Here is a 15,320-nt window from a genome sequence, read left to right as displayed (position 1 = left end):
TAGTTAAAGAAATTAAAAGAAAAAGTTTTGTATAATCCATTGTAATTGAAGAAAAATTTGCATAATTAAAGATAAAGGCGAATCGTTTTTTAATAGCAAGAATCTATACTTATTAGGCAATTAACATGACAGCTACTATCAATTATTCTTTAGATAGTTATGATTATAGTTTTTATAAATTATTTTAAAAAAGATCGTGGCGAACATATAGTATGTGTATATATATATCAGTAGGTGAAGATTGAGGAAAAAAGAGGGAAAAGGTAGGGAGCTGTTTAAAAGGTAAATTGTTGCGGGTAAAAATAGATAGAGAGCTTAATGGATAGTTCACATGGTGTTGTATGGAGAGTCATAGAAATGAAGTTAAAATATCTCTGCTAAGTGAGGGAGGTAGAAGAAGACTTCAATGTAAGAGAAAAGTATTTAGAATACGGGTATGTTGGAAGGAGGTGTAACAGAAATAACTTTTTAGGAAAGAAATGAACTTACCTTGTATTAAATTTTGTCTTCTTTCGTCCTCTCTTACTTGTATTACATATAACTATTTATATAGCATGTATCTTAATTAAGTACATGTATAACTACTAAATACATCTATTCTAAATACATTCATTAAATACAAATACATGTAAGTAATGAACAAGTATATATTTTAAAATGTTATAAATTATAATATTTAACAGGATCTTAACACGTGCCTAACGAAAGTTTTATTATAATCAGTCACTATAATAATATTTTAAGATGAACTAAATGAAACCCAACTTGTGAGTCAATGACCTATATTTATTTTTTAGCAAGATAGGTTAAAGAAACTTTATATATTATGATTACGTGCGTTTAGAAAACTTAATTTTAATTAAATGTTGCTATTGATAAGATTGAAATATTTGGAATAATTGCACTTAATTTTATTCCATCAAATTTTAAAAATAAGGAATACACGATTATGAAAGGTAGATATATCCTTGAAATCTGATTTAAATGATAAAAGTTGTTGCTGCAGATTTAAAAACTATTACAAGAATTTGACTAAGTATGAATCCCAATATTCCTCACTTTAAACCTTTTTAATCCTTTTTCGGTTTCTATTCTTTTCACCTGAATGTCTAGAATCCTTCCACCGACACTGCTAAATAACAAGTTCTATTTCTATCCTATCACAACAAAACAAGTACAAATTCATTTTATGAAATGAAAGAAACAAGCATTATGCAGTAAAAAAGAACATCTAGAAGAAAGTAAATATTTTCTAATATAAAAATCTAAATACCCAAAGACGTAGAGTGAATGTTTGAATTAATTTATAACGTGTATATGCAGGGACAAATTGAAAGATGTTTTAAAATTTTGATGTTGTTGAAAAGACAGAAGCAGGTGCAGAGAAGGTAAGAAAAACAGACGAGAGATGTAATAAAAAGCGACACCAATTCCCTTGATTTACGATGAGCCTAGCCTTTTGTGCCTTTGAAGGAAATTAAAAATAAAAACAAACAAAAAAACAAAGGTAACCCCCTCCTCCCTCCTTGCAATGCGTGTTGCTTGGCAGTGACTGCTTAGCTTCCTGGTCCACATGCGATCCAATGATTACAAATATATAAAGAGAGTGCGAAGAAAGTATCCCTACAGGGAAGTATCAACCATCAATAATAGAGGCTTTTCTTACTATCAAAGTTTAATTATATTTGGTTAGTCTAAATTTAAAATTAAAACTTAAAAATATCGAATTTCTTAAAAATATCCAATTGAGAAATACTGACAAAATCTACAACTATACACATAGAACAAAACTAGTAATTGATTTTAACCAAACTGATTTAATTACTATTATTTAGGTTAAGACTAAAATTTCAAGTTTTAAAAAGTACAATGGTTAATATTGATTAAATAAAAGTATAGGGACTAAATTCATAGTTTTTGCAAAACATGGGGACAATACCAAATTTAACCTAATAGTAAATTTGACTTAAGTCAGAGTAGTGTTGCATTGCAGCTTGATCTTGACCACGTAATTTTTGTTCTCCATTTGTAGTTTGCTTTTTAGCCACTAATTTACTTAATGGGGAGCACTAATTCTTACATGGTTACATCATTGTTCTTTAATTAGTAGTAACATTTCCCATCTTCTCTATCCACGAAAGTGGGTATCTTGGTATAGATGCAAGTTGGCAAGCACAAAGCGAAAACTTCCCTGCGTTTTGTTTTAACTTCATATTATGAACCTAAATAAATGGGATTCGGTATCTATAATATATATTTTTTATCTTCAAATTGCGATTTTTTTTTAAATCTATAAAGAAAGAAGGGGAAAAAAGGAAAAACAAAGGAGTACAGTTTCAGTAACAAATTTTGGACGCAGAAGGGAGAACTTGTCCTTTTATGCGTGTTTGTTCATAACTTGAAAAAAGTTTAGGTTGTCTGTTTGTTTCCATCACTAAAAAAATTGGGAAGCTCACGTCCATATTGATGACATTTATGGAAGGTAGTGGAAAGGGTCTTAAATACTTGGAACCCACAGCCATTCACGAGAAGCAGAGGGCAGAGGCAGAATCTGCAGAATTTCACAGTGGCCCCGTGATGGTGAAGAATCCCAGTTGCGTGTTATAATTATGTTTCAATTAATGGGGTTGATAAAATAAATATAAAAAAAAATTCTGCCATTGTTAAAGCTACTATGAACTCCACAAACACCAAATGCAAATTATGCAATACCCCAGAGTTAGAGAGAGCTTTCATGTGCCATTAAATGCCTAACATTATCATTACTTGTTGTTTCCTTTTGGTATGGCTTATGGAGGCACATTTTCAAGGTTTTTCAACAAGTTTTAACTGGTGATTACACAGTAATTATGTTTTTTTAACTTTGAGCCAAAAAAAAAAACTTCAAAAGGTGATTTCGTAAGGTTACGTTTAACTCACACGAGGGGCACACGAGGGGGGATTCAAGAATCAAAGATTGATCAATTACTGTGAATTAATAGCTATAAACCATGATTAGTAATGAGAGCTTGATGTGTAAAAAAAATGAAGAGATATAAAGAGTTTTCACCCTGACAGGATTGAAAAGGACACTGCACCAACTGCATGCATGGCCGTGTGATGTGGGAAAGAACACATCTTTTAAGGGGGAGAAAAAAATATTGAAGTTGAAATGAATTAGATTCCCACTCGAGTAGTCAAAAAAGGAGCTTAAATAGGTTCATATTTGATTTGGTTTCATATCTAAATCAAAAGTACACCTAAACATGTTTACCAACTAATTGAGAATCTCTTCTTTTCTCAACGGTAGGGTAGTGGCAGGCACCCATGTAATCAAAACTGACCATTGGTTAGCCTTGATTTAGGGTATGGCTATGGTTTGAATGAAGGGTAAATTTGAGTTTCCATGGTTTCCTTTATTGAGCAAGGTGGGGGTTGGGGGGGGGACATTTAGTCAAAAATAGGTGGTGCTGAAACAAATGAGCCAAAGCACAAGGGGATAAACATTCAACAAGAAGAAAAACACCATCATCAATATTTATACTTGACACTGATGAAAAGTGAGAAATTTTATTTTAAAAATTTTATATAATACAATGCATATTAGGACATCAAAATCATTTAGACAGCTCTAGTCTTTTCACATATTTTCACCGGTCTCTTTTATCTCCTATTTTTTCATAGTGAGTGGAGCTAGTAAGGTGATTAATCATTAAAGCAATGTGTCTTTAATTAAAAAAACCTTTCAAAAGAATTCTCTAATAAAAGTTGTTTGTTTGTTGTAGGAGCCGAAACCATACAATTATAGGACCAAAGTTCCTAACCCGAAAACGGGCATTCATCAGAGAACAAAATAATAGTCTCCCTATGGAACTTAAGAGAACTGATAACTTGTGTAACATGATAATTTAAGAGAGCAGTGATTGTCCTTTAAGGGCAAGGTGTCAAGCAAGAAAGCTGGCCTTTTGAAACAACATGACAGTCTCCTATATGGAACATTATTTGGACCGATTCTTCAGGCAAAATGAACACCAGTTCAGATCCAAATATATATAGTAGACTCACTCTCAACAAAAAATTGTAGCAAACGATTTTGGATTAAAAGATTACAATAAGCCCAACGGCCCTTGAAAGGAGTCCCAAAAGTATGTGGGAAGTCTTTTGTACAAATGAATATATAATATTCTCAAATATCTATATTGTTCATGTTTTCAAAGGAAAAATTGATCTTGTTCATGTATAAAACAAGGAAACTACATACTTAAAAGATACACAATTTGGGATAAAAATATGGCACTAAAAATTGGAAGCCAACTCATCAAATAAGCCTTGCGTTATACCACAGGAAATGTTTAAAACTGAAGGTTACTCATAGTGATGGCAACCTTGGAGCACAAGATGCTTAAAGACAGGCAGGGAAGATGTGAAAAACGTTCACCCATCCAGTGGTACAGCAGATTCAAGCCTCACACGATTCAGTCGAACACTGCCCAGAATGTACTCAGGCAATTCTGCCGCGTCATTTGCCTGCAGATGGAGGGGAAAGTATCAGTATCCCCACCATTCACAATCTCAGGTATAATGCAAAGCTAGACCCCCATGTTAGAAAACAGTAATTTCTCAGATGAAATAGTACGACATGGCACAAACCTCTATTAGTATTGCAAGATCCACAACTAAGCTTGTGACATATCCAAGGACAAGGCCGATAACACTTCTCGCTACAGATGATGACCCAATGTCCACGTCAATCTGCACAATAAAAAATTCAGCAACAGTATAGGATCAGAAACACCTCATCTAACTAGTCGATAAAACTTCATACCAGTCTAGGATTGCTTGTCAACTTTGAAAACCATGAGAATACGCATTAACAACTTAAAAATAGAAATATACTAGAGATCATTGAACCATATATCATTGCCATGGAACTAATAAATATAGAGATATCAAAAGACTTTATAGATCCTGATACTATGTAGGCCTCAAGACCGAGGCAAGGAAAATAGCAAAACCACAAGTGCATTACCTCCAGAAAATTGTCTTGCCTGAAGTATTTGCATGTAACAGCTTTCCCAAGTAGGCAAGCTTTTGTTCCAACTGCACGCTTGACCATCCAATACCCCTTCGAACATTTAGAAACAACTGAGCTTTTCACTAGCATTAGAGCAATAGATAACAACTAGGTGAGATGTTTACAATATACAATTTCATACCTCAACAATGCTTGGTATCAGTTTAAATCTTGCATCACGAAATTGATCCGTTCCATCTGCAAACTTTTCCAGTAAAGAATCTTTCCTCACTGGCCTTTCAGCAGCATAGTAGAGGACCAAACTATAGTTTGGTTTCGCAGGAATCTGGAAAAAAGAAACCAAAACATATATCCTCTTTGAAAAACCAAGGTAAAATTTGTTGCAACCTAAAAATTAATTCCACAAAAATTCTCCCCATGCTACAAATATTCCCATTGTATCCTCCAAGGTCGGTATGTTTGGGAGAAAAGTGGAAACTAGAAGTGAATCTGAAGGTCAGAGCATGATCTGCATTGACCATCCAGAACAATAAAATTTGTTAAAAATTTTCAACTTTAATCTTCGTATCATCCACTTAATTACATGGCTATTTCAGGATTAGAATTTCTTCATATGAAAACATCATTTTGTGTTCAGAAATATGGCTTAAGTGTCATTACCAATAACGATCCCAAACCTATTTGTCCTAAGCAAACAACTTTGAGCTTTTAATAGTTAGTTTTCTGCAGGACTAAGCTTTTAAAATAGAAATCATTTTTCATAACCATCTTATGCAATTGTAAAAATTTCCAATGTATTGAGAGTTTTGTTTAAATAAATATGCAGATAAAGGAGGTAGAAATGCATCCACATGCGTACCTCGAGATTAATCACAAGGATAAATGGAAGATTTTTTCCGGCATCAGACTGAAAATGAAAATAGCAGTTAGGTCATAATTCATAAAAATGTTTTTCCATCAAGCAAAATCATTCACGATGCCTCCAATATTCTCGAATCAGCCTTTTCCAACAGTGAAGGAACATTTTTGTTCAGTGTGATAGAGAATATGATGTGCTATTTGTCTGCAACATTAGGAGTACATAGATGCAAGAATAGATAGTGTGGCTGTCCCAAAACAAATGATAAAGTCCCTAGCAGCTTGTAGGAGTAGCAAACCATTTGCTAAATTGTCCTATGTAGAAACAGTCCATTCTCGAATTAAAATCTGCAAACTGAAAGAAAATTCTTACATCTATGGATCCGCCAGGCATTTCAATAGCTATTTAGCTAAGTCTCATAATACATAGAAGATGTTTGCAGTTCAGATGATGATGCTGCAATGGCTGTGTGGATATACCAGAAAGACAGGACAAGAAACAGACGATTTGGGAAATATGGGGTTAACGAAATCAAGGAAAAGGTAAGGGAGATGCGTTGAAAGTTGGTAATCGCCTTGTTTCTTATTGTTAGATAAAGAAATATAAATGGTTTGAGAAATGGAAATTGAAGGAACTAAATACTGTTGAGATAACCAAAAAGTTCGATAGTTGTTTCATCCAGTCTAAAATACTAATCGAGTTCGGGGAAAATTAATAAAAGCACTACTGAAGGCATCTTTTTATTTCACGTAAAAAAGGAGTAACAAGCATGCAAATTGACTTCCTGATACATGAATCTCTATTCATTCAAACATAAGCAAGGCTAAAGGGGACTTTCTAGGAACAAGATGCATCTTATAAACAAAACCAAGAAAATACATAATGTTTTGCTTAAAATAAAAAAATGAGAGTATTCTTTTAGCATAACAATGGCTAAGCCATAGCATGAAAAACAGTGAAACCAGGAAAGCCATAAGTTCATTTTATAGGTTTTAGCACTCAAAATTGAGACTGTAAAATGCACATAGTAAGATTTCATAAAATTATATTAGCATGGCTAAGAAATTACTGGAAAGAATTTGAAAAATGTAAATAACAAAAAGAAACCAATCCTAGCAGAAAATTTGCTAAGAATGAAGCAACTTTCACATGACTTTCATAACATTGACACCTTCAAAGAAAGGGAAACAGTACGAAGCCGGTTTAATACCTGAGCTAGACTCTTTGGATGCAATGCAATTTTATCTGTTGCTTTATCGACTTTGAACCAATCAACAGCTATGAGCTTGAGAAGGGGATTTCCACCCATTATCTGCGAAAAGACTTGTAGGTTACTCAATTGATTCTCTACAGAATATTGGCAAGAACAAGGAATGCGAGGAAGAAATTACAGATATAATAAAACCATGGAAGAGGACTGTCAGCTATAAAGTAAAAGGAAAATTTTCATCATAGGAAAAATCATGCTTCCTCATTTTCTGTATTTGAAACTTTACTTGTCCAGCAGAGAATTCATTAAGCAAGATAAATATAGTTAAAAGCAATCAAAGAACTCATACATTAAGAAATCTAAAATTAATAAATGGGCCAAATACAATAATGATTCAAACAAAGAACTTCCAACTACTGAACTGAATGAGAGGGTCTCAACCTTGAAACCAAACAAAGAATACAAGGTAAGACAGAAATACCAGTAAAACTATAAATGTAAAGTCGATTTTGGTTTCTTAATCCAATTTAGAAACCAGACCTGGCAAGATTAGGTAAATGAAACTGCATCACACCAATAGCTAACAGAATCAATATGAACTGACCAATAGAAACATATGTATCAACTCAGGATGAGAGCATAATGAATGAGTAGAACTACACACGAAGCAGACAACTGTCATTCCAATTTGTATCTCAATTTTCCATTATAATAAACCAGATACTCTTAATTTCATGCTTTGATGATATAAGATGATAAGAGTGCACTCAGAACAAATAAAAACAATGAAAAATGCATGTCAAATGATTAACAAGGGTAGGAAAACCTCACCTTGGCACTATTTTTTAAGTATGTCTGTCCTCTTATCATAAATCCCGCACCACCAGGAGAAGTCCAACAATTTGTGTCAGCATCATCCTTTCCTTTATGGAGAACACTGTTGAATTGACTTGGATCAACATGAATAGGAGGTACACTAAGATCTAATTCCTTACTTGCATTTTCAGCTGCATCTGCAGTGACTTAATTCTTAGTATACTTAATAGCTCACAAAAGGATCAAGGATAGAATATCTTTTAAGCTATAAGATATTATTGTTACCAAAAAGAAAAGAAAAAGAAAAAGAGAAGGCATAAATATAAAAAATATTTCCTGGATAGAATCTCCTTTTTTTCAAATAAAAGATAAAAGCAGGTTGATCTTTCCAAATACAGAACTAAGAAAATAAAGAACCTGAAGCTTGCTTCAAAGCTGTGCTTGAGATGGCCGCAGGTGCAGGCTTCGGCTTGACTGGTTTTTCCTGATAAAGTTGAGAGCAGATTATCAATAATAGAGTTTTTCAAGAAAACGATAATGAATAGGTTACATCAGTCCACAAATAGAGCAACAAATTTTAAGTCTTTTTTCTGGAGGAGGGGAACGCACTTGTGGTGAAGAGGAAAGGATTACCTCCTTCTCTGATTCATCATCGCTCTCTTCATCTTCTGATGTTGAAGATGAGTCACCAGCAACTGCATCATAGAATTCATCTGGCGGATCGCCTTCAGAATGTTTTGAATGCAATGCCAGGGAGGAAGGTTCACATTTGAGCGATGGATTTGCTCCAATATATTCCTTTAAACCTGAAACACATTAACAAGAAAACATAACTGACACTGCAGTGATTGTGGCATAAGTTAAATAACATCAGGGAGAAAAGCCTGCAGGTTTCGATTCAGCTTTTAATATTTCTTGAAAATGTCATTTATGTTCTCATTTTTGGTAGCGTCTATATCTCTTTGTAATCTGTGAAAGCAGTACTCCTTTATGGTGACACTGTCATCATAAACCTAAAAAGTGGTTGAGACAAAAATTAATCCTGTCCAATAGAATCACATAGATCCATCATCCCTTGATCATGAAAGTCCTAGGAATAAGAAAGGACAGTAGTGCATGTTGGAGATCAGTGGAGTTAGGTTGTCTTTAGTTGATCAAGTCTCTGAAATGCAGAAAATTTCTGAAAGTCCACCTGTTCTAACAGAAATACAAGACCTGATTTGCTAAGACAGCATAATGCTATATGTCTAAGCCATTAACTTCTAGTATCATATCAAAAGTAAGATACTAAGGACTTGGATTAGATAACTCAACCTGCAACTTGGGATAATAAGGCGAATGGAATGGTCTTTTCAAACTTTGAGCAGCTACTACTTTTCTTCCATCGACCCCATCCGGCAGTATTCATCTCCAACATATGTGTTACAAGGCATTTTTCATTGGTTAAACTTCTAATCTCCCAAGTAGATGCTGCCATCCATGGAAATATACATACAAATTGAGTGGCTATAAAAGGGACTTGTATATCAAGAGGACTCGTACAAAACATATTAGAGTCATCAGCCAGTGCCATAATCACTAGTTTATGAAAAATTAAGTTGCCACATACTGGAAATGTCATGACCCCATCACCGTTCTACAGGTCTTGAGCTGCAAGGTTTTGTCAAGGTGTGCCTCCCAAGATTAAAGCGCAGGAAACTTATTTTGAATCTAGCTCAAATGGTACTAGAGTTACTAAAAAGATTCATAGGTTAAAACCTGTAGAGGTGCATCTTCGAGTGACAAAACCTTAAAGAGTCAGTGGACACCAAAGAGGATAATATCAGTATTATACCCCCGATGGCCCGGGCCGGTCGAATGGTGATGGGTCGTGACAGGAAACCTGGCCTCTAAAAGTAGCATTTGCTGCTACTAGAGAATATAAAACTCAATCATCATTACAGATCAATTCTCTTCCAAATTTGAAGTATTTAGAGATCGTACAAGAGCCCCCAAAAGAAAGATAGCGGCATTTCCTCTTATGTTAAAGACCCAATGCATTCAAGCCATAGAGATTAGAACGTAAATACTTTTTCCAACTAACAATACAGATTCTTACGTTTAATTGATGTTCGTTGGTATCCATTTCTTGTAGGACGCTTCTTATGTGCAGCAGGAAATTGCAAAATTGCTGCCAATAGATGCATATCATATGCGAGTGAAATGGAGGCAAGAAAAATATTTGTTTTCATACAAATAAAATAAAACTGTTATTTGCGAATCCTCTTACTGTATGCTCCATCCTGCCCTTGAAACCATTGCCTGGAGAAGACAAAATCTCTCTTGGATTGCCATCTGCAAACATGCAACAAAAAATAAATGCAAGCCAATAACCAAAGAGACAATGCAGGTTCTAGCCGATGAGAGGAATTCAACATTGTTTACAATATATGCCCTACACATTGTTAGCAAATGGTTCTTCAAAGTAATCCATTCTGAAAACTTACCGACCAAGATATTTAGGATCATATGTTCCATAGACAACATCATAGTTTCCATCATAAGAATCTACCAGCTCCAAGTCACCTGTCAGCATATCCCACCTGTGAAGATAGTCAGTAAAGGAACCAAACTTGCATTACTGCGAAAATATGCAATCATGGAAAATAGGTGGAACAACTTACTCGTATCTCTTATGGCGGTCCAGATTTAAGATTACTTCTAAAACAGTATCTGCGCTTGCATCTACGGGAGCAACAGCCTTTACCAGAGAAGCTTTCCCGCCCTACAGATAATTCAAAGAACATGAAGAGAAATTGTAAAACTTTGATATTCTAAATCTACAAGTTCAATGTGAAATATATGTGAACTACATGTTTGGAATTGGACTAAGCTGGTAGTTTTAAACTTGCCTTATATGTGATGCCTGTCCTAACTTAAAAAGGAAAAATAAAGTAAAAGAAACAATAAGTATAATCGCATAAATACCTTTCCATCAGCCACATCCTCAAGGATTCTAACACCTGAAACCAAATCGAATAATTAGATGGTTATATAACTTTTTTCATTAGGACCATTCAATGCATATTGAGAGACTTGTCACATATCTTTACAAACAATGAAATCTTTCATTTACACATAAAGACAGGAAATTTTCAAATCTTATTCCAACATTCTTGGAAACTGATGCATGATAAAGCTAGAGAAATTCTGACAAAAAAGAATTGTTTAAAAGGATAGATTTGAGTGTAGTAAACCATAAACATGAGAGTAAAGAATACATCATTACAAGTTTTCTAATTCTGCATGAATTATTTGTTTGAGTTGCTTTTATTTATCATCGCTCCAATATAAAAAGTTCAATTCCATTGCTACTCTTTATACACTTTTTTAGCTTGCCATTTTTGTTTTGGATTAATGCATTTGATTTGACCCAAAAAAGGGCATAAGAAGTATACCATTGATCGTACGCACACATTTCCATTCATGTGCTTCGACTGCATCTCCAAACTCCCCTTCAAAGTCTCCATCTGATGAACCAGTACCCAAGCTTGAGCTTGACCGTGAAAGCAACTCTGGACCTATGAAATGCAAAAATAAAAGATTCAACAGCGCTGTCTAATTGACTAGGAATACACACTAAAGAGAGACGATTCGATGCAGCACTCATTTTATCTTAAGGCTTAATCGTAAGCATTAACTTGCTATTATGATTCAACAGTACTTCTATTGGTAATATCTAAAAGGTTCACATGATAAATTGCATTTCAAATGCCTTTACGAAATTATACTACAAAGTGGACACAGAAGAGTATTCCTCGAATATTAAGAGTTTTGAAGAACTGACGAACCAAACTTCTCCTTTAGAGCCTTAAAATCATAATGAAACCAACTCACCTCCACCAATTCTTATAAGCTTTTTTAATCCAGATGCATACCGCCGTACTCGAGGTCGATGGCCTTCCAAATCAATACTTCAGAACAAAACAAGTAATATATATTTCGATCAGAAAAAATAGTGCCAGACAAAACAAAGTATAACATGTACAAGCATGTAGAAATCAACTTGATTTTGTTACAGGTAGCTACTAACTTCTATACCTTCTAGTTCCACTACAAATTCTAAATTAACACATGTAAGAAAACAAAATCACCAGCCAATATACCAAAACCAAAATTTTTTAACTCAAGTTACATCAAGTAAGAATAAGATTACTATAGAAAGATACAAGGAGAATTGCTTACTCAGCCTCCAGGCTTAATTTGTTTCTGGCACCACCTCCTCTTGAAAGCTCATATTCAGCCTGTTAAAAATAGGTAGCAAGTTAAGTGAATAAGAAAAAAATCATTAGTGGAAAAGAAGTTCATATCTTCCAAGAAAGCAACCACATTATATGAATCAAACCATTTTAGCTGACTTCTTTTTACCTGTTGCTTGGCATAGTCCAATGCCTCTATCCATTTTTTAGATTCTTCAGCCGAGGTACAAGCAATCTTGAAGCAGAAAAGTATGAGTTAGCCATGAGTCACTTCAACGCACAAGACTACATAATAACCATATAGAAAAGTGACTCAAAGAGAAAACCGTCTACAGAGAAAAAAAAAAAAAGGGGAAAGCTGGCACTTGCGTAGATATCATTGGAGAACCAACAAAGTGCTTCATGGATGCACTAAAGGTATGAAGGATTTTGATCCAAAAATTTAAAAAAGAATGTTGTTTAGAATACTGAAACAATGAAAATTATGGGAACAAGGTAACATGGATTTTAGAGCAGCATGCTAGAAGAGGTTTTCCTTTTGACAGTTGTAGGAGATTGGGGACCCTTGTCTCTCTCTGAGCACATGGTTCAAAGATTGGCACATCCAGTCGTAGTTTGAAGTTGCAAAAAGTCAGCTTTAACGAGTAACCAGTAACGAAAAGCTTTCTAGGTGACTCATTTGAACTATATATATAGGCCAAAAACAAGGTAAAAATAAAATCAACCAGGTACAGTTTTACTAGAATACCCATAGAAACAGTAGGTCAGGTCTACCAATGTCAATCAGGTATTATATTGTCATAGTGACATCTTTTCTCTTCAATGTGACATACTAGGCAAGAGCCATGAGCCCCACGCAATTACTGAAGTTAACCAAAGCAATATCTCTTGACATGTTTCAAAATTAATAGTTGGGGGAGGTTCAACAAAAAAAAGATTGGGAGAGGTTAATAATGGGCCAAGACAAGCATGCTACGACCCATACATTGGTATAACCTGTAATGTAACCTACAATATCCAATAAGTCAACGAACTCAAAAATCTATAGTCCAAATAAATGTCGCGTGTCATGCACAACTGGATTAATGTGTGAAACAAACTTACTTCTCCTTTCTTTGTCTCATCTAATCGATTGTAAAACTGTATAGTGTAGAGTTCCTACAAATGGTTAAAAGAAGAGAACTGTTAGCACAAGATCGAGCTTCATTATTGATTAAGCATAAAAACATTTAAATGAGCCATTCGAGCAGCAAACCATGAAATGTTTCAACTAAATCAAACAGTTCAGAGAAGCAAACACCAGAAAGTGAAAGTGGGAAAAAAAAACTGGAAAATAAAGAGAGCACACTGTGATGTTAGAGAGCAAAGTTCAGAAAAAAAAATGGTGAATAATAACTATGAACGTATAAAATGATAACTAACACTGGCTTACCTCATTACCGACTTTTCGACTCCCTGTCTCCTCCACCATTAGTGTAGGTCCTATGATACCCTTCCTAATAGGTCGCTGTATAAGGAAACATATTAGCAACCAAAATAACCAATTAAATAATTGTTTCTTCGTGAATATTGGCAAGAGATAGCAAAGAAAAACATGCAAGAACTTTTTTTCTTTTCTTTAAATACCATACGAATACTGTATTTGAAGGTCTCTCTTACATCACCGTTGTGATAAAATAAATAGGGAGCTCTCCCTATGAAGGAGGTTAATTAGGAAAACAACCATGTATCTGAACTCCGTGTAATCGGTGGCCTATGTGAATTGTAGCATTCTCATAATAGATGACAGTTCTACTATCAAAGGCCCCAAAGTTTGAGTAAGAGGCCATTTTAGAAGCCAAATTTCACAACCATATATGTAACAGCAAGGTAATAAGAGACTGAAATCAGAACTTCTAAAGACTACAACAAATGAAATTATTCAATCATTGAAAAGTTCGGTGCGATTTTTTGAATATTATTTTATGAACTTTAATCAGCTTCCTACAAACTCCAATGCATCTAGCTTTCTAAGCATTGATTGAACTGAGGGATGTCCTATAACTACGTAAATAAAATTTCGACTGTCAATAATTAATACACTACAACAACGAAATAAACCAAACGAGCTGCAATAAACTGAAAACAAGTAAGAAGAATTAACGTTACGTACAATGCCGGGGTTCTCTTGAGGATCTCTTCTATACATCTCAACATATTTCCCTTTTACATATAAGAAGCGTTGATGGGAATACTCATGGCCAATCGAATTGGTTCCTACATGATACACCCACCCGGAAAATGCTAAAAGTCCCTTGTCTTCTTCGCCGGAGCTCATGCTTCGTCTATACCTATGTCTAGAAAAACTGCTACTGTGATTGATGCTGTCTTCCAACACCTCTCTCTCGTTTCCTCCATCGCCTGATCCCGCCATAACCAAATGTGCTGGTTCAAATGAAAAAGAAAACAGTAACTACTATTTGTGACTAATATGATGAATTGATCAGATTCATAAGCTTTTTTCCCATGAATTATAAGAAGGAATTGATTATGATTTTGATTGTGAGCGGGAGAGAGAAATACAAGCAGAGAGTGGTCAGGAGGGAAGGAAGGAATCTTTTTGTTTTTCGCCCATTTAATTTTTTCCATTTATAGATACTGGTATGTGGGGTCCAGTTTGCTGTTCTTTTTGATGAAGGGTCAATTCAACTTCCCTCGTTAAAATTAAATGAAATAAAAAATTCCAAACTGGTCAACGTTGCAGAGAGAAAATAGGAACGGTTTTTTCGAACTTTGGACCAACTGTCTAGTTATGACCATACCATGCTGTTTTTTATGACGTGGCAACATCTGGTTGCGACGTTTACATAATGGTCAACCGTCCTTTATTTATATATTTTCGTTTTCTCTTTTATAGTTTTATAGTTTTTTTTTCTTTTATAGTTATTTCTTTTTGAAAAGGGATAATCTTAAAATAATACATGAATTATAATTTAATATGTAATTGTATATAAATTTTAATTTTGTATAATTTTATACATAAAATTTTGATTTGATCTAATTCTTATAAATTATTAATACAATTATTGATATAACATCATTTTGTATATATAAATAATTATATTTATTTAATTAAAAATAAATTAATATATTTATTTATTTAAATGTGTATGATTAAATCAAAATTAAAATTTTAAGTATTTA

The 15,320-nt window shown here is 34.1% G+C and overlaps 1 protein-coding gene across 8 annotated transcripts; it reads right to left on the bottom strand.

The window, feature by feature from the left end:
• Window positions 1-4,057: 4,057 nt before the first annotated feature.
• Window positions 4,058-14,697, bottom strand: LOC107890463 (protein ENHANCED DISEASE RESISTANCE 2-like). Of its 8 annotated transcripts, none has more exons than XM_041112957.1 (23): window positions 14,290-14,693; window positions 13,570-13,644; window positions 13,242-13,295; window positions 12,307-12,372; window positions 12,124-12,182; window positions 11,776-11,852; window positions 11,337-11,459; window positions 10,867-10,901; window positions 10,563-10,663; window positions 10,386-10,481; window positions 10,169-10,233; window positions 9,998-10,069; window positions 9,214-9,369; window positions 8,509-8,705; window positions 8,317-8,383; window positions 8,079-8,096; window positions 7,915-8,006; window positions 7,084-7,185; window positions 5,874-5,921; window positions 5,196-5,339; window positions 5,009-5,104; window positions 4,630-4,731; window positions 4,058-4,506 (listed from the first exon to the last, which is right to left on the bottom strand). In XM_041112957.1, exons 1-23 carry the CDS (start codon window positions 14,548-14,550, stop codon window positions 4,414-4,416), a joined length of 2,199 nt encoding a protein of 732 aa, XP_040968891.1. In that variant the 5' UTR covers window positions 14,551-14,693; the 3' UTR covers window positions 4,058-4,413. The 8 variants fall into 8 exon arrangements, 5 of the variants coding, with proteins under 5 accessions (XP_040968891.1, XP_040968892.1, XP_016670382.1 ...); XM_041112958.1 differs by having other exon boundaries at window positions 8,533-8,705; window positions 14,290-14,692; XM_016814893.2 differs by having other exon boundaries at window positions 7,915-8,096; window positions 14,290-14,685.
• Between the last annotated feature and the right edge of the window lie 623 nt (window positions 14,698-15,320).

The sequence above is a fragment of the Gossypium hirsutum genome, chromosome A05 (assembly GCF_007990345.1).
Source record: "Gossypium hirsutum isolate 1008001.06 chromosome A05, Gossypium_hirsutum_v2.1, whole genome shotgun sequence".
NCBI classification, from domain to species: Eukaryota; Viridiplantae; Streptophyta; class Magnoliopsida; order Malvales; family Malvaceae; genus Gossypium; species Gossypium hirsutum.
Note: the sequence above shows the minus strand (reverse complement) of the source record. Positions and strands in the feature narration are given on the sequence as shown.